At 42.3% G+C, this 18,123-nt stretch overlaps 1 protein-coding gene across 1 annotated transcript; it reads left to right on the top strand.

The window, feature by feature from the left end:
* The first annotated feature begins 325 nt into the window (after positions 1-325).
* LOC126395359 (inositol polyphosphate 5-phosphatase K) lies at positions 326-16,305 on the top strand. Its single transcript, XM_050052764.1, has 13 exons — positions 326-787; positions 2,060-2,689; positions 6,025-6,132; positions 6,308-6,416; positions 6,533-6,649; positions 7,076-7,251; positions 9,063-9,174; positions 9,704-9,813; positions 9,895-10,105; positions 10,222-10,359; positions 10,460-10,525; positions 10,610-10,714; positions 14,685-16,305. Exons 2-13 carry the CDS (start codon positions 2,064-2,066, stop codon positions 15,147-15,149), a joined length of 2,343 nt encoding a protein of 780 aa, XP_049908721.1. The 5' UTR covers positions 326-787; positions 2,060-2,063; the 3' UTR covers positions 15,150-16,305.
* The last annotated feature ends 1,818 nt before the right edge of the window (positions 16,306-18,123 follow it).

Raw genomic sequence — 18,123 nt, 5'->3', positions numbered from 1 at the left:
TAGAATCATCAACATGGTTTTTATATCTACAGAGATGTAACTCTATAAGCAACAAGCCCAGAGTAGGTATAATTGATTGCATATCACAGATAGCCGAGGTAGCTTTGCCAAACTGAATTTTAGATATTGGCATGCTGATCAATTCCCCCCATCAGTGACGCACTAATGCCAGATTAATGCGTCACTGATAGAACAGATGCTCAATTATTTCTGGCCGGATGCACTTTGGCAGCTGATTTTTGTTTTGCCTCTCCTGCTCAGCTCAGCCCGCCCCCTCAGGTGCCCACAGAGAGAGGGAGGTGCACTGAGAGCGCGCGTGATGGGTCTCTGTACGGCCGGTGTGCGGGAGGTGCAGGAGGCGGGATGCTTCTGACCGGAAAAGTGCACATCTGCTCCAGTCAAACTGCGCTGCGCTATAGACAGAGATAAGTAGGATGAGGTGTAATCAGCTCGGGTATCGCAGCGCAAACATCAACATGCAAGAGTCCGGACACATCAACCGTGACCGCCTCCTGTCCTGACAGCCCCGCGGCGCGGTCTGCAACCGTGACGGAGACGTCCGCTGTCTGTCCGCGGTACCGACGGGGGTCGCAGCCGTCCGTCCTGCAGGCTGGCTGGGTCGGTCCGGCTCTGGACTGTTTAATCCATCTTTATGTGACAGTCTTGTCGGAGTACTGATTGGCGTGCGAGACAAAAGGAGACAGATGCTGATCCCCACTGTGAATTTGTGAGATCACCTTTGCGGTTCACCTTGGACATCACATTTAATTAAAAAAGCGCATGAAAGGTAAGACAGATGTTTTCTCTGCACCTGTGTGTTGATTTTGTGCGTAAAATTGATCTTTGTGGTGTTTGTCCTGAATCCCAGCTCGCACCTTTGAAGATAATGGAGCTGTCATTCAGACTTGCAGCCTCATGCACTGTGAAAAATGAGAAAGGGGGCCCACATGCACTGTGGTACTTAATCTATGAAAGTTACCTTTTCACTTTTAAAGTGAATTCACCTCAAACCAGTCTGATCACTATCTGTCAGAGCTCTGTGTTGCAGGATACTACTGTGGTCACATGAGATCCTCTGATACAAAGAGATCCTAATTTGCATGTGATGAATGATTAAGAGAGGTGTATAATTTCTGTGTGGGAGGGCACGTAAACAAAATGGTGGGTGCTCCTATCGTGTCAGGCGTTCTCCTCCTCCTCGTGACCTACAGTGTCTGTTGACATTGTCTGATGTGCTCTGTTATCTGCGGCTGTGACAGACATCAAACGGGTAGCTGAGCGGCGAGCAGCAGAGCGCCCCACGCTGTGATGCCATCCCATAATGATCACCATCGGTTCTGTCTTTTGCTCTGTAAAAAGGGTCAGGAGGCTAATTAACGTTGCTAGGCAACAAGGATGTAATCCAGGTCGGAGGTACAAAGTTAGTTCCTGCAGACACTGGTTGGAAATAACTGGGTACATACATCTGTCTTACAGCTGTGGTTCCTATATTTTACAGATTCAAATAACCAATACAGACTGTAATCAACTAATCAATTATGGTGCAATATAAAGCAACTAATGCTTACACATTAATGCATCCATAGTTATAATCCAATGTTATATATACAGTTGTAAAATGGGTACCTTTACTTTACTTTTGATGCTTATATTTACGCACTTTCACTTCACATTTTGAGTGCACGACTTTACCTTGCAACAGAGGTTTGAGCACTTCTTCAGTCACTGTCTCAGCCCAATTGCCTACTCACGATAACGTCATCAGTGATGCCTGGGGAGCATGATGTGGACAGGTGCTCAATATTATGTGATAAATCCTCACAGCTCCAGCTCATTGCAGCCAAATCCTTTGCTGTTTTACCTGTTTACTGAGGACCCACTAACCAGTGTTGAGGCTAAGTGGAGGCAGGATCAAGACATGCTGAAGGACAAATGATGCAAAGGTCATTTTATGCAGTCTGCAGGCCACATTATATTGTTTTCATGTGAAATTCTTTTCTCTCAAACACTATGAAGAAAAAATATTGTGTTACAGTTATCCACATTCTCCCTGTTGCAGGTTGATGGAGCGCACGCAGCAGAAGCAAATCAGCACTGACCCTTGTGGTCCCAAAGTGCAACCTGGACCCTGTCCATTGATCGGAGTTGGCCCAGGTTTACCTCCAAAGCTTGCAGTCCAGGAGCCCCCTCTCATCAGCCCACCAGAGGCGCTCAAGAAACAGTCTGGATTGAGCCCCGTGCAACCTGCACCTGTGAAAGTGACCAACCAGAAGCAGTCAGGGCAGACAAAGGCAGGGTCCATACCAACAACTCTGGTGAGCATAAGCCGGCCGAGACCGACTGCTCTCGGGACTAAACCTGCTCCAAAGACAACCAGACTCTTAGTGGACCCCTCCAAGGAAATAGATTTGATCCCAGTTTGTATCCCAGGACCTCAGAGTGCCAATGTCCTGCCGCATTCCCCAACAGATTCCCCCCTATGCCGTCACAGTCCTCAGAGTCCCCGCAGCCCTCAGTCTTACACCAGCCAGCCTTACCTGAGCCCCAGTCCCACCTTGCCCCATCCCAACCCCAGCCTCAGCCCCAAATCCAGCCTCAGTCCTCAGCCACAGAGGACCCCCTCACCTGGGAGCTCCACACAGAGCCAAGTGCAGCCCGAGAAGCCAGCAGGAGACAACGATGACTTCAGGTGAGACAAATAGTGCCACTTTTATTAAAATGTTACGTAGCCTGTGTGATACTTCAAAAGGATTCTGTGCTGTGAATGTTGTTCCCTGTCATGTCTAAATACAGCTGCAGGAGCTGTCCTGCAGTCAGCGGCTGTAAGAAAGCTGATGCGTGCCAGACCATGTCACATGAATCAAAGCTGCACATTTCACTAAGAGCTTTGTGAACCTGATAGAGTGACATAGCCACATTTTATTGGCAGACTTCCCAGAGGCATACTTCTGTTGTGATCCTTGCTCATAAACATCAGCTGCCTGTAAAAAAAAAAATGAGGGAGCACAACATCTAGGTAAAATGCAGCACAAAAAGACAGTTATAATACATAAACAGGAAGCACTTTGCTAGCGATATCAGTGAAACATTTATGAGCAATCACACTGACCAAGATCATTGATCAAGCTTTTTCTCGATCCATTAAAATTGACTAAAATTACCTGAATAATCACCTCAGATTTCAGGTCCTCCTGGGGCTGCGTATTTAAAAGCTTTTCGCCCCTATTTCTGTTCAAACCTTTTGGACCAATGTCTGTCGAATATTGTGAATAATTAAATTTGGACACAAGTCTATATGTTTATTGCTAAAACTGTTTTCATGTGAGGGCAGAAATCATGACTCAGACAGCAACCAGCCCAGTTTAATGACTGATGTAGTGATGATATCGCTGATTTACCAAATTGGAAGAAAATGAATTGGCAACTAATTTTAACTGATTAATCATTTCAGTCATATTTGAAGCAAAAAAATAGCCAAATATTTGTTGGCTCCCGCTTCTTAAATGTGAGGATTTGTTATTTTTCTTCATTTTCTGTTATGAAAAAAGTGAATATCTTTGGTTTTTGGAAAAAATAAGACATTAAAGGGATAGTTCAGTTTGTTTGTTTTTTTTAAGTGGGGCTGTATCGGATACTTGTCCATAGTCAGTGTATTACCTACAGTAGATGTCTGTTGGCACGCCCCTAGTTTGGAGAAGTGGCAGGAGTGCTGACACAGACATAAAGCAGTATACTGCTGTGGATGGGGGCAGCAGCTAAACATATTTAACCTAAAAACAGTCCCACCTAAAACAATCAATGACAGTTTAGCTGTATGCTACATTTAGGGTATTTTCACTGCTTTACCTTTCAATCAGACAGCCTGCTCCAACAAAGATGTCGTTAACTGTTTCTGTTCTCCATCTATGCTCTTATCAAAGCCACCAGACTCCATTGAATAAAATAGTCATTTTATCTCACTTCACACAAGACCTGCTGGTCTACCGCTGCCTCAATCAGTTAGTTTGTGTTGCTGTGTGACTTTGGTGAATCTGAACTAACCATTTTAGCTAAAGACACAGTCATGTGATATGATCAGGCCTCGACTTGTGTCCATGTAGCTCACTTTGCCACTCATCACCCCTCTTAATCCAAAGCCAACGGGAAGCCTTTCCAGCGGCTTCCAAGATGTTCTTGATGGCTCTGTGTCGCTGCAGATCCCTAAGAGTCCCAGGACCCGGTGCAGAGATCGCCCTGCGAAGCCTCTGCAGCCCACTCACAGCAGGCCTTCCACCCCTGCCTTCGACACTCTGGCACCAGAGCTGAATACTTGGCAATACTCAATACACAATAACACAAACAAAACAACTGATTGAGGCAGCTGCAAACCAGCAACTCCTGTGTTCAGCAATGTTGAATCACTGTTTTTCTCAATGGAGTCTAGATCTCTGGCTTTGAGTGATGTAATTCAGTTCCCCATCAAAAATTGCTGTCTGACAACCGCACCACCACAGCCCAATATGATAATCATCAATCATAATCATAGGTATTGCATCAACTCACAAATCTTGCATTAACAGCAGCAGCACGACTTCGCTTTTTTATAACAGTTATTAATACAGCCAGTTGCCTCTGCTGAGCAACGTTTTTAAAAACTGAAGCTCATTAGAATATACTTGTGTTCAAAAATGGTACGGAAATGTCTTAATGGTCTTGCTGTCTTCAGTATCAGTGCAGAACTTGCTCAGAAGCTGTCATATAAGGACCTAATTAACGACCTTGCAGCCAGGAAATGCAGACAAGTGTGCCTCTGTAGAGCCTCCAGCAGCTACTGAGCGCCTGTTCTATAGTTCGTCAGTAGAGGAACATACATGCAGAGTTTGTAAAGCTTTGTGACTTTTCAAAGCAATTACCGCTCAGGGCACCTACTGTAAATGGCCAATAGCGGCTATGTCTGACAGTCAGGTAAAGCAGTGAAAATATTCTCAATATAGCGTACGCTTAAAATGATATTGATTAATTTAGGTGTGACCTTTTTTTAGGTGGCTGAAATACATTTTGTTGCAGACCCCGAGCAATACATTGCTTTGCTTCCAAGATGGTACTCCTGTTCTCCAAACTGGAGGCGTCTTTACCGCCATCTGCTGCATGTAATACACTGACGATGGATAAGCACCTCATACAACCCCACTTCTAAAGATCTGACCTATCCCTTTAAAGCAGGGGTTCCCAACTGGTGGGTCACGGGTCCTTATTGGGTTTTTAAGGTAACACAATTGCACATATTTTTTGCTCAGAGTACAAAAACACCTGAGTAGATAAAATAATTGAAGGTCACGGGTCCTTTCTAAATGGACCGCAGGTGACTCGAGAGTGTGTCAAGTTTGTAAAAAACACACTTTACTTTAAAGTACAATGATTTTCAGGCACAGAGCTTTTAGTTCAAGTGCTGTTTCCTGCTGTAGAGTGAGCAACTAATGGACAGCTACTTAACAGAGACCGCAAACTAGCTTGACGACATGTTCAAATGCAAGTATGACACTGAATATATTTTCCTCGTGTGGACCTTGAACTAATGACTAAGGAGAAACCTGGACCCTGTGGATGAACCAGTTGGGAACCACTGCTTTAAAGGACACCTTGGATCACCTTGGATTTTGGGAGACTGTAATTGTTATTTTTTCAATAGAAAAAATGATTAATTGAATATATAAATGTTAGTTGCAGCCCTAATAAGTTGCTTCTTTTTTGTGTAATGAAATGTGTTGTTGGTAGTTTAATTGGAAAGGACAGTTTGCTCCGTCTCTGGTTCTCTCTCTCCTCTGACACACACACACACACACACACACACAGACCTTAGTCATCATCGAGGTACAAAGCGGTGCTTAATTGTGCGTATCTTTTTTTTTCTATATACAGCACCATGGGTGAAAAGCTATTTCTCTGAGGATTACAGCACAGATTATGTCCTCGCTCACCCTACAGTACACAGTATAGAGTGCTCAAATCTAATGCAGCATTTCCACTGTTTCTATCCTCTGAAAGGGTCTACATCGTCACGTGGAATGTGGGATCAGCTGTCCCGCCAGATGACATCACTTCTCTGTTCGGACCAAATGTTTCAGATGGGAGCGTTGACATGTTTATCATCGGGTAAGCAAGTATTTCCACCAGGCTCAGCAGTGCCAGAGAGACAGCCGCGAGTGCCCACTCAGTCATCTGTGTTCATTTTTGATCCGTCCCCTACTGTTACCCGTCACTGTCCTTTTTATTCATCTTTCATTTTCACTTGTTAATTACTTTTCTCTACTTTCCTGGCAACACACAGACTCCAGGAAGTCAACTCCATGATAAACAAGCGGCTGAAGGATGTTCTTTTCTCAGACCAGTGGAGTGAGCTCTGCATGGACACGCTCAGTCCTTTTGGATATGTTTTGGTCAGTCCAGACTCAAATCTGTTCTCATAAGTCACACTGTAGATTTTTTTACTCCTGTACAATTTGTACCACTATAAAACCACGGTAATATATTATTTTTCATGTCATCTGTTCAGGTGGCGTCCCAGCGTATGCAGGGAGTGCTGCTGCTGGTTTTCTCTAAGTTCTGCCATCTTCCATTCCTCAGAGGTGTGCAGACAGAGAGTACACGCACAGGACTGGGGGGATATTGGGTACGTGCTACGCATTGAAACGTGCTGCTCTGAATTCTGAGATTTATTACTTTGCAACATTTGTGGTGGGTTTGTGTAGGTGGAATTTAGGGTGTGGGGCGGGGTGTCGAAAAGGTGACGCGTGTGTGCTCCCTCCTGCCAGCAGCAGGCACGCGTGCATGCGTGGGTGCATATGTCAGTGTGTGACCTTCCTGTGCGTGTTGATGTCAGCATCACCCTGGTGCAGTCTCCTTCTCTTTGAGGTCAGTGCAGCAGCAGACTGTCTGGCTCTCTGGTTCTGTGACTCTGGCAGAAAAAACATCCTGACTTTGTCCCCGAGCACAGAAATGGTTGATACATGCTGGAGTTTAAAAATCGCTTTATTTAATGAATAACGGGATACATTTATCACCGTGTCCTCTCTCTGTCCTTTTTTCTCACTCTAAGGGGAATAAAGGGGGTGTCAGCGCTAGGATGACAGTGTTTGGCCACCCAGTGTGCTTTCTCAACTGTCACCTGCCAGCTCACATGAGGAACCTGGAGCAGCGGATGGAAGACTTTGAAAGTATCCTGCAACAGCAGCAGTTTGAAGGAGGGACTGCCACTGGTGTGCTGGACCATGAGTGGGTGACATCATTTTTTTAACATCTGTTTATTGGTGTTTTAGTTAACATATATGGAATACTTATATGGAATATTTAAAAAAAAAAACAGCACAGAATTTAAATACATGGACACACAATAGGATGCATACAATAAATACACTGTTTAAATATTAACAAAGGTACGATGTTGTTTAACATGGTGATTATTGACATCTCACAATAGGTGTTACCGAGTTATGTAGCAAAGGGTTAAGAGGATACTTACCACCTAGGCTGTGCATACTCAATGAAGGGTTGCCAAGTTTAATGGAGAATCTCAGTGAAACCTCCCAGAATTTTTCTCAGTTAATCTTAACAATATGACCTCCTGTCTGCGGGTCCTTGTAGGGTTTTATTTGATAATTATGATATCTAAACAACTGCTGTATTTGCTGTAGTTAAGTGGTTTACTCATATGACCTATCCTTCAAAAGCTTAGCTCCTTGCAGTTCGATTGACATGGACCATTTCAAGATACAACCATCACTACAGGTTCAATAAATGCCTTTGTCTGACAGAACAAACTCACCTAGTATGATTAATCATAATCCACAGATCAATAATATTCCAACAAAAACGGTCCTCATGCATTCTCAAAGGTCCAGACGATCTGAATCCGGCAAAACAGTAAATCCAAACATATTATAGATATCCGCAGACTGCTGTTGACTCATTTGAAGGGGTCATATTCCTCTTGTTGTTGTAGGCATTAACATCCACTGGCGTGTAAATATAGCGACTCCTCAATATCAAAATGGTGGCTAAACTCTGACCTTTTGGTTGACACCTCACTTGAGCCAATAGGAGCTTCCATGCTTTACATACATTGTTTTACCCCCTTTTTTAAAAGCACCTGGACAGAACCTTTGAAAAACATGTGAAATGTTTATTTTCTGATATTGTCATCTACTTTAAATTTGGACTAGGTGAGGCTTCGTGCTATGATCCCATTGTGATTCCAAGCTGATACCTCCGAGTGTTAGTCATCTGTAGCATCTTTTTTTTTTTTCGAGAATGTATTCAGGCGAAGACCAAAAAAGCTTTTATTTCAGTGTGTTGAAACTTATATAACTGTGATTCTGACTGTTGGGGAAAAAACTTCAGAGAGTTGCCTTTCAAATGAGACAATGCATGTACATGCACTGAAAACAGAACAAGAACATCTTACAGTTTACGGACTACTGGGTGTGCCTTGGATTGGCGATTTAGGTGAATTTTAGGAATGGTAAGAGGTTTTAAAGGTGTTGCAAAACATCTTTGATCAGTGTAGTGTAAGAATGAGGTTGTGCCTTTTTCCAGTTCAATAGAATTGATGTGTGTGCTAAAAGGGTTGCGAACTTTGCCACAGTGGAAGTGAGTCCCTTTAAGAGCACTATCCTCTCTCAGTACCCCAAATATAGCCAACACTGGCTCAGGTTCTATCATTTGTCTCAGGATATAAGACAAAGTTTCAAAAATTTGATGAGTGTCATTAATTCAGCTAAAGAGAGGTCACCCATATAAAAGATGAACACCAACATTCAGCCATCAAAATTCACAAATAGATGTCAAACATTCATTCAAAAAAAATATTCTGTTTTAGTTTTTATTGGCACCAAAATATTTCAGACCTTGATCTTTTATGTGTCTTGAGTTTCAAGTAACAAACTTTTATGACTGAAGGTGTTACAGCTTTCTCAGGGTATTGCAACAAACATTAAATTAAGTATGATATTTAACAGAGCCTTTATGTCAACATCCTTTCCTTTCTGTAAATTGATATGTCATAATTGTATTTCGTCTGTCCCCAGTGTCGTGTTTTGGTTTGGGGATCTAAATTTCCGCATTGAGGACTATGACATCCATGTGGTGAAATGTGCTATCGACAGCAATAAGCTGCCTCTTCTGTGGGAGCGAGATCAGGTGAGGCATTTTTAACATGTTTGCCCCTTCACAGACACACCTGGATTTTTCTGGAAGGCTTTACAGCACTTGTTTGTGTCTTGATCCCTGACTACAGCCAGCAGAGGGCGCTGTGGCACAAAGTGAATAGATATCAGTCTGTCAGGGTGAATGAGATTCATCCAGGCACATCCAGGTGTAATTTCAAAATGCCATTTGTCTCCCCACACTTTCAGACTCTTTATCATTTTTTTTTAACCACAAAAATTATACTTAATATGCTGCTGCTCAACCAGCTGTCAGATCCTGGCTGAGAGTTGAATTTGGCTGCAGATTTTGCTCTGATATACTCCAAAAAAATGCCTCAGAGGAGTTTCTGTAGTTCCTACATGTATATAGAAATGCAGGAAATAGAATTCAAATCACAGATTTTTTTTCCATACCCCAGGCACCCTGTTTTATTGTGCCACACCCACCTCTCAAACCAAAGTTATGCCTTTGTCCAGGCATGTGACCTGCTCTGCTTTTCCATCATTTGTCTGATCTGCAGCTCAACATGGCTAAAAACACAGAGTCCATCCTGGAAGGCTTCATCGAGGGACCACTCAAATTCCCACCCACTTATAAGTTTGACGTGGGCACTCATACGTACGACACCAGGTTAGTTATTATGTCATAACGGCTGTTAAAGTGTTTCTGCCTGCTTTGACAGTCTGTCCCATTTTACATATTTTCTGTCAGTGCAAAAAAGAGGAAACCTGCCTGGACAGATCGCATCCTCTGGCGCCATCGTCGCACCGGCTCCCCAGTTCCAACCCACAATGCAGCACTGCAGCGGGGTCTGACCTCGTGGCTGGGTGGGGCAACTAAAGTGCAACAGCATGTGTACCGAAGTCACATGGGCTTCACCATCAGCGACCACAAGCCTGTGTCTGCCGTGTTTTCACTGCATGTGAGACAGTAATTCCTCAAATACACTCTCACCACATTCATTAATAACATCACTCTTTGTTTCGCTTGCTTTTCTTTTACTTACCTGTCTTGTGCTGTTTTTTTTTTTTTTAATAGTTCCCATTCAGGGTGGATATGCCCCTGGTGGAGCTGCAGGTGAACAAGGAGTGGTGTAAAGTCTCAGATGCTACAGTAAGATTCACTGTTGCATCGACTTATCAGCGCAGCTCGTGGGACTGGGTAGCAATATACAAGGTAACTCTCAGATTGTTTTGCTCAGAAGCTCAGGATAGATTCTCACAATTTGATGCCCAGTCTCAGGATTTGAAATTATCCATTTGTTGCTTCTGCACAGGTTGGATTCAGACATCACAAAGATTACCAGGCATACATATGGGCCAAGGGAGAGCACGCAACACAGGTGTGTCACACAATCAAATTCACACTTTATTTGGTGCGACAGCTGAATTCACAGTTAATTTTTTTCTGTTCCTGTCTTTACCAGGTGACATTTGCTGAGGAGGATTTGCCGAGAGATGACTGTGATTACATCCTGGGTTTCTACAGTAATAACATGAACAGCATTGTCGGCTTGTCGACACCAATTCAGGTAACAAAAGTCAGAGGTCAAAAAGAAAGCCATCTCACTGCCTCTTATGATGCATTCATGAATGGATATGCACATACATACTGCCGTACATATGTGGACTCCCAAGCATTAACGCCATACTCCCACAAGACCAGGCTGCAGGGTCAAGAGCAATAATGAAGTCAGCCACTGATGTTGGGCATTAGGACGACTCACAATCTGCCTTCCGTGTCATCCCAAAGGTGTTTGATGGGCCTGAGTTCAGAGCTCAGTGCAGTCATCTGACTCCATTCAAATGCACAAACTTATTTGGCTGGATAACTACAACCCAACCACAGTGTTCCACATCACCCAAAGTGGACTCTAGTAAAACCACACCCCATTCTTTTAACAAGCATGGCCGGCCTTGAGGCAAGGAGAAAGCACGAGGCACGAACTCACCTATTAATCATATTGTTAAAGTACATAATTTGTTATGCAAGATGAGATGTTATATAACTTATATGTCAAAATATCATGTTCAAGATTTATAGCTATACATTGGAATGGACAGGGGATCTGAGCGTCACTTAAAAATGAACAGGAAAATATGATTTCTAATAATACAATCATCTTCTAACGCATCCTATTGCTTATGTACACAGAAAATTTGCCTCAGAAGGGTTTGAACACACTGTTTTGTGCAGGTACTTCAGAAATTGAGGATATTTTGAGTAGTGATGACAAATATACAAAATATATATGCAGTATTGTTTTTTAAAGCATCACTTTATTCATTGCAATGAGTTCATTATTCATGAAAAATAAATGTACTTGTGTTTTTTGTTGAAAAATAGGGTCTGTCAATGTCCATACAAAGTTCAAAAGTTAAAACAGTGTGACAATGCAGTGCAAGTATGTGGATTCTAAGCATTACAGTAGTCATACCTGACTGTTGAATAACAGCCTCCACCCCTCAGGCAAAGTTTTTCGACAAGATTTTTAGACCAGGCTGCAGAGACACAAGCAGTTGTGGAGTCGACCACTGATGTTGGGCAATAGGCTGCATTCCAGTTCATCCCAGAGGTGCTGGATGTGCGGGCCAGAGAAGTTCTTCTGCACCAAACTGGGAATTCCAGTGTGCCCAGATGTGACAAGTTAAAACAGAGAAGGAAAGTACATCTACTCAGATACCGTCCTTAAATACAATTCTGAGATATCTGTGCTTAGAGGTGGAATAATAAGTCAATTAATCAATTAGTCAGTCATTATAAAGGCTACAATAAAATGATTCAAGCTTCTAAATGACAAAAAAGTTTGGATTTATTTGTCATATATGATAGTAAACTGATATCTTAATGAATAATAACTGAATGTTTGAGTTTTGGACCTTTGGTCGGACAAAATAAGCATGTGAGTTAGTCAGTTTAGCGTACGTTGGGCTGGAAACTGTTCTCTGACAATAAACAATTAAAAAACAATTAATAAAATAACATCCAGATAATTTAATGAAAATTATCATTAATTGCAACAATTCCTGCTTTTTTCTGCTCCCTTATCCTCCTGAGACCCTGTGTCCTCATACGTGGACATTACATTTTGGGTTTACTGGAGCTTACACTTCGTTCTGCTTAGCTTAGACCTCTTGTCCTTGTTCGTGGACACCTTTTTTGTGCAGTCTAGTGGCAGTAAGAGCACAATACACTAATCCATGTAAAAACAAGATGGCAGCCATCTCCGCCAAGTCAGTCTGCAGCTTACGGCAACACAAACGTGGACAAGGGACAAAACCTGATCACATTTTGATGGTTGAAAATATATATTTACTAGTCCATACCCATTGAGTGCACAGTTGCCCATGTACAGTTTCACATGGTGTGTGTTTGGGATACAGGTCATAGGAAATTGCAGATTAAATAGTCAGTTGAAGGGGCGTCGGTGGCTTAGTGGTAGAGCAGGCGCCCCATGTACAAGGCTGTTGCCACAGCAGCCCGGGTTCGAGTCCAGCCTGTGGCCCTTTGCTGCATGTCGCTCACTCTCTCTCTCTCCCCCCTTCACACTTCACTGTCCTGTCAATTAAAGGCAAAAAATGCCCTTAAAAATATCTTTTAAAAAAATAGTCAGTTGAACCCTTTAAGAAGAGCAATGTATTCAGACAGAGTTTTTGTGAATTTGATAGTGTGATTGCTCGGCTACAGCTGATGTGCGTTTGAGGACGCACGTGCGCAGTAAATTATGGGGTGAATGCATACAATTCAATTAAAAGCGACTTTGTAAAATATTATACTAATAGTGTAATTTTTGGGAAAAGTAGCTTTGTCACCTTCTACCTATGCCAGTCCTCAATGCCTATGTGCAGTTTCACATAGATTGACGACGTCAATGAGTAGAAAAACGTGGGACAGACAGAATGACTGACTGACTGACAGTTTCCGTGATTATGTACAGCATACCATGCCATGACTTAGTCATAGCTACCAAAAATTTGAAAAAAACCCAAAAAAACCCAAAACATTGGGCCACAGGGGGAGCCACAGCGATCGGTCACATTTTAGCCATTTTCAAGCATTTTTCTGTTGTTATAGCGCCACCCAGTTGCCAATTAGAGTTAAATTTCTCCAGTCACGTTGAGGCGTCCTGTTCTACATATCTACCAAGTTTAGTAAAAATCAATATGGTTAGGCCTAGATAAGAAATTAGCTCTCTAGCGCCCCCATTTTGTTTGATGGGGTCAATACTGTAGGGGTCCCCTCAGATTATGTGTGGTCATATGCCTACAAAGTTGTATGGTGATCGGTGAAACCCTTGAGATGTTATACACCTTTATGTGATGAGCCACACCCTCCACAATATTCATTGCCTTATAGAAGCTCAGTTTTAGTAAGTTTTCCAACTTTTGCCAAGAGGGAACTTTAGATATTGGTCCCGAGATTATGTTCACCGAGTTTCATGTAGATCAGTCAAACTTCCTAGGAAAAGATCGATTTTAAGTGATTTTCAAAAAATTCAAAATGGCGGAAAATCTATATAACCAGAAGTTATGGGTTCTTGAGGCAGATTTGTTCCTCATGAGGAGAGGCATCTCTGTGCAAAGTTTCATGTCTCTACGACATACCGGCCATGAGATATGCCCATTCAAAGTTTGCAATTTCAATTGGTTGCTATAGCGCCCCCCTTTGGCCAATTGATGTAATATTGCGTCATTCGCATCCTCCCATGACCCTCTACCACTGTGCCAAATTTCACATGGATTGACCAAGTCAGTGAGGAGAAAAACGTGCAACAGAGACACAGACCAACACACAGACAGAGTTTTCTTCATTATATAGTAAGATAGTAAGATTAAGTGGAGATTTATTTTCGTGAGGACGCATCAAGTAGATTGTCTTGTTTTTCTCTGTTCATCATTTTGCAGCTTTTTACATATTTTATTTTGCTCCTCACTTACATTCGGGAACTATTTAATATCGCGCACCTTACGTGTAGGTGATAAGAGTTACAATGAAGTTTGTGGTATATAAGATGTGAGGTGCCACTCCTGGTGTTATCCTGCGTTCTTTTTGGGAGAGTTAAGTGGATCAAGTCACTCCCAGAAGCTGTCCCGACAGCCCTTTGATAGATTATTCAGTAACTAGCAAGTTTATAGATAAGACAGGAGGAAGAAACCTGCCTTACGTAATGATTTATAATGTTTGTTGTTTGATATGGCAACACATTTTACCAATTTTAGCAACAGTAACAAGCTAACACACTGTTAATTAGTGCTTGGAAGTACTTGTTTGAAGACATTAGGAATTTATTATCAGCTCGTTTTAGGACATTGAGACTTTATCATTGTTGACAATGTTTAGTTTTTTATGTTCATTATTATCAGGTCCTACTGATCCCAAATAGCTAGGAGAAATAAAAAATGTGAACCAAACAGAGAGGTGTGCCCACATATGTTTGGTCAATTCCTTTTTGGCGACCTTGTTCATGACCTTATCCTCTCTTGATTCCTCCATCCTTACAGATCAAGATTCCAGTCCACAGTCCCACCGCACATCGCTCTGACGGCTCAGACATCAGCTCAGAAGACGACAGCACTCTGGTTCTGCTGGCTCCAAACTCCCGCAGCCCGAGCCCTAAAACCGGCAAACACCACCATCGCCACCGTCGCAGCCGCAGCCCCGCTGTCCCTGCTCTTACCTCCAACCCCCTTCCCTCCCTGCAGGGCCTCAGCCTCTGTCCTCGCTCCAAAGAAGGCCAGACTCGCAGCCGCTCTCCCTGCTCCAAGAAGGAGCGACTGGTCTCCCCCGACACTGTGACATCCCCCGTCATCAGCCCGCTCAGTCCCCGCAGCCCTGTGTCTCCAGGCAGCGGGGTGACTGCACCGGAGGCCCTGGTCGCTGCCATCTTAGGTGAACACAGACCAGCTCAGGTTAGCCCCACAGGGCTCAAACAGATAGGGAAGACAGGGCAAACAGACACTGCGTAGAATATAGACATCAATAGTTACAAGGAGGTGCAGTACGAGGAGAACGACGGCAATATCCATGCATTCAGCATCTGATCTGATCCCACAACGTCACTGTGCTCGTAGAAGCAGCACATGTGATGACTCCTAATGTAGTTTGCAAACATTCCACATTGTAGCCCTGCAGCTCTCTGTCTCAGACTCTACCATCATCTCATACACTGTGTGTATCTTGGAGTCAAATGCGTCCAGACTCTTGACAACAAGTCAATCAATTACAAAATCAAGTGCTTTTATAGACTCATAAGCTATATCATACATAAACATATTGAATGTGAAACCAAAGTTGGAGTAAACATGTGACGGATGTGACCAGTTATTACTGACAGAAATATGGATCCAACAGTCTGGTATCAAAACAAGGACCCTGGACCAGAAGTATTGATGGTATCATAGTTCATAATAGAGAGAGTGAGCGTGTGTGTGTGTGTCTGTGTGTCTGTGTGTTTGTGTGGGGGGGGGGGGTTGTGTAGGCCTACGTGTTAAAACTTAAATGTGTGAAACATTTGGACCAGATGACAACTTTTAACTCTATAGTTCTTGGTCTGTATTCATGAAATTATTCAGCAGCAGAGGTAGAGCATTTACAACAGCAGTCAGTCTGAACTGTACGTGTGAACGTGTGACTTTAATCTTAGATCAATGTTACATTTCTTAGCAGCTTTGTGAATACAGCCCCTGTTCTATAGAGGTCAGTGAGCGTGTGTCAAGGCTAACGTGTTTGTTTTTGCTTCAAGGAAAACAGTGTCGTGTACCTGTGTGAGTGTGCAAATAAAAGAGGAACAAACAAAGTTAACGGTAAAAATGCTGTTTATTGGGCAAACACAATCGCGCTGCTAAGAAGTGTATACATAGACTCAATTCACTTAATGACACATAATCAGTCTGTGAGGCTGGGCAGCGACAGCTCGTCCAGCAGGATGTCACTGATATGCTGATGTCACTTCACACACACAGATGGCGTGAAAAAATCTGACATTTTTCAAATAGAAACAACCAAACAGAATTGAAACATCCGTACAATTAGTTAAGGCAAAGAAGATCTTGAGGTTTTTCAGAGGCGTGTGCGCAGCTTATGGTTTGCCCTGATGTTTGTAATCAAGATAATCAGTCTTTGGATTAGTAAGCAGGTCTAAAACCAAATATAGACACCAGGGAGGAGAGGCAAAACAAGCCGCACACACACAGAGGAATCATCCCCTGAATAATATCAGTTGAGCAGCTATAAATAAGGCATATGATCCCAACTGCATAGCTGGCTGCATACGGGGCCAACCCTCAATCATCATTACAGATCCAATGAAGCAACTGCCACTGACCGTTTTTTCCCTCTCCACATATTGAGCGAACAATCAAACTGTTTAATTCATATAACGTTGAAGTGAATGAGTGATTATATTCCCTGATGGGATTTTTAGATGAAGGGTTCAAATAAGGACAAGGCCATTCTAAGTCAGTGGCTCCCAAGCCGGGGGTTAGGAACTGAGAAAAATCTGAGGAGCCTCCAGATGATGACAGGGATGTGTAAAAAAAACTTTTACATACAAGTGTCTATCTTTCTGCTATTTTCCTATGAAATATCGGATACCCGCACCTCTTTGGTAATCTAAAAATCCTTAAAATACTTGATATTTTTACCTTTCAGGCCTTTTAAATCCTTGAAATAAGTAAAACACTAGATACATTCACTTCTTCAAGTGTCAAAAATCCCTAAAATCCTAAACAAAGTGAAACACTCAATACATTCAGCGTTTTAAACCTATTAAAATTATTAAAATATGCAAAATACGTCATAGTCTCACCTCTTAAAATCCTTACAATAAGTCAAATGATTGATACTTTCTGCTCTTCATTTTGTTGCATTTGCATATCTGCACTCTGACTCTATTTCTGGTCTATACCATTTGGATTTTTATTTCATGTTATCTTTTTTTTTTATTTCATTTAATTCTGTCTTAATTGTAATTCTGTGTCTGCTGGTTGTTTTTGCAAGTCACTCTAATTCTTGTCTTATCTGATGTTAAATTGTTGCTGTGTTTGCCTCACCCTCCGGCGCCTACCAGTCCTCAAACAAGAGGAACAGGCTATGCTTCCATCTCTTTATTCCTCTAAAAATCCCCAAATAAGTGAAATTCTCAATACGTACGTTTTTGCAGGCCTTTAGAAATACCTTAAGTAAGTTAAATGCTCAATACTGTCACCTCTTAAGGCCTTTTAAAATCATTAAAAATACTTTCTCCTCTTCCTTTTGTTGCGTTTGGGGCAATTTACAACTTGTTGCTGTACTCTAACTCTATTTCTGGTCTATTCTTTTTGTGATATTTCATTTTATCTATTTTTAAATCCATTTTTTATATTTTAATTGTTTTGTTTTCTCTTTTTATCACCTGTTGATTTTGGGTGTCATTCTAATGCTTGTTGTTGCCTATGCAAAGAACTTTAACCTGTTTGAAATGTGCTGTATAAACAAAGCTGCTTTGCCCTCTGGCCTCTACAAATCCTCAAACAAGCGGAATATTTGATACTTTCACCTCTTCGAGCCTCTAAAGATTCTTTAATGATGTGAAACCCTTTATGCATCAGCTGTTTAAAGACTCTAAATGTCCTTAAATTGAGACAAATCTGAGACTGGAATATTTCAGCCAGTGGTGCAGTGGTAGTTTACGAGGTGGGTGTACGGCTAGATAGACTGGTTAGTTAGGTTACTGAAGGGGATATACTGTACTATATATTCCAATGGCTTTTTGGCCGATAAATGGCCAGAAAAAGAGCTGGCTATACCTTGTATACCTGCGTGTACCCTCCACTACACCACTGATTTCAGCCCTCTAAAGCCATAATCTGTGATAATGCCTTAGAAACATAATCAGCTTTAATGGCCAAGTTTGTGATCACATACAAGGAATTTGACTCTATGTTAATGATGTGCATACAA

This window comes from Epinephelus moara, chromosome 9 (genome assembly GCF_006386435.1).
Source record: "Epinephelus moara isolate mb chromosome 9, YSFRI_EMoa_1.0, whole genome shotgun sequence".
Lineage (NCBI taxonomy): Eukaryota > Metazoa > Chordata > Actinopteri > Perciformes > Serranidae > Epinephelus > Epinephelus moara.
Note: the sequence above shows the minus strand (reverse complement) of the source record. Positions and strands in the feature narration are given on the sequence as shown.

Excerpts from the sequence above, each read along its gene's own strand:
- LOC126395359 (XM_050052764.1), top strand. The coding sequence starts at position 2,064 with ATGGAGCGCACGCAGCAGAAGCAAATCAGCACTGACCCTTGTGGTCCC. Across the intron at positions 2,690-6,024 it reads GGAGACAACGATGACTTCAG|GGTCTACATCGTCACGTGGA; the intron begins GTGAGACAAATA and ends ATCCTCTGAAAG. Across the intron at positions 10,526-10,609 it reads AGGGAGAGCACGCAACACAG|GTGACATTTGCTGAGGAGGA; the intron begins GTGTGTCACACA and ends TGTCTTTACCAG.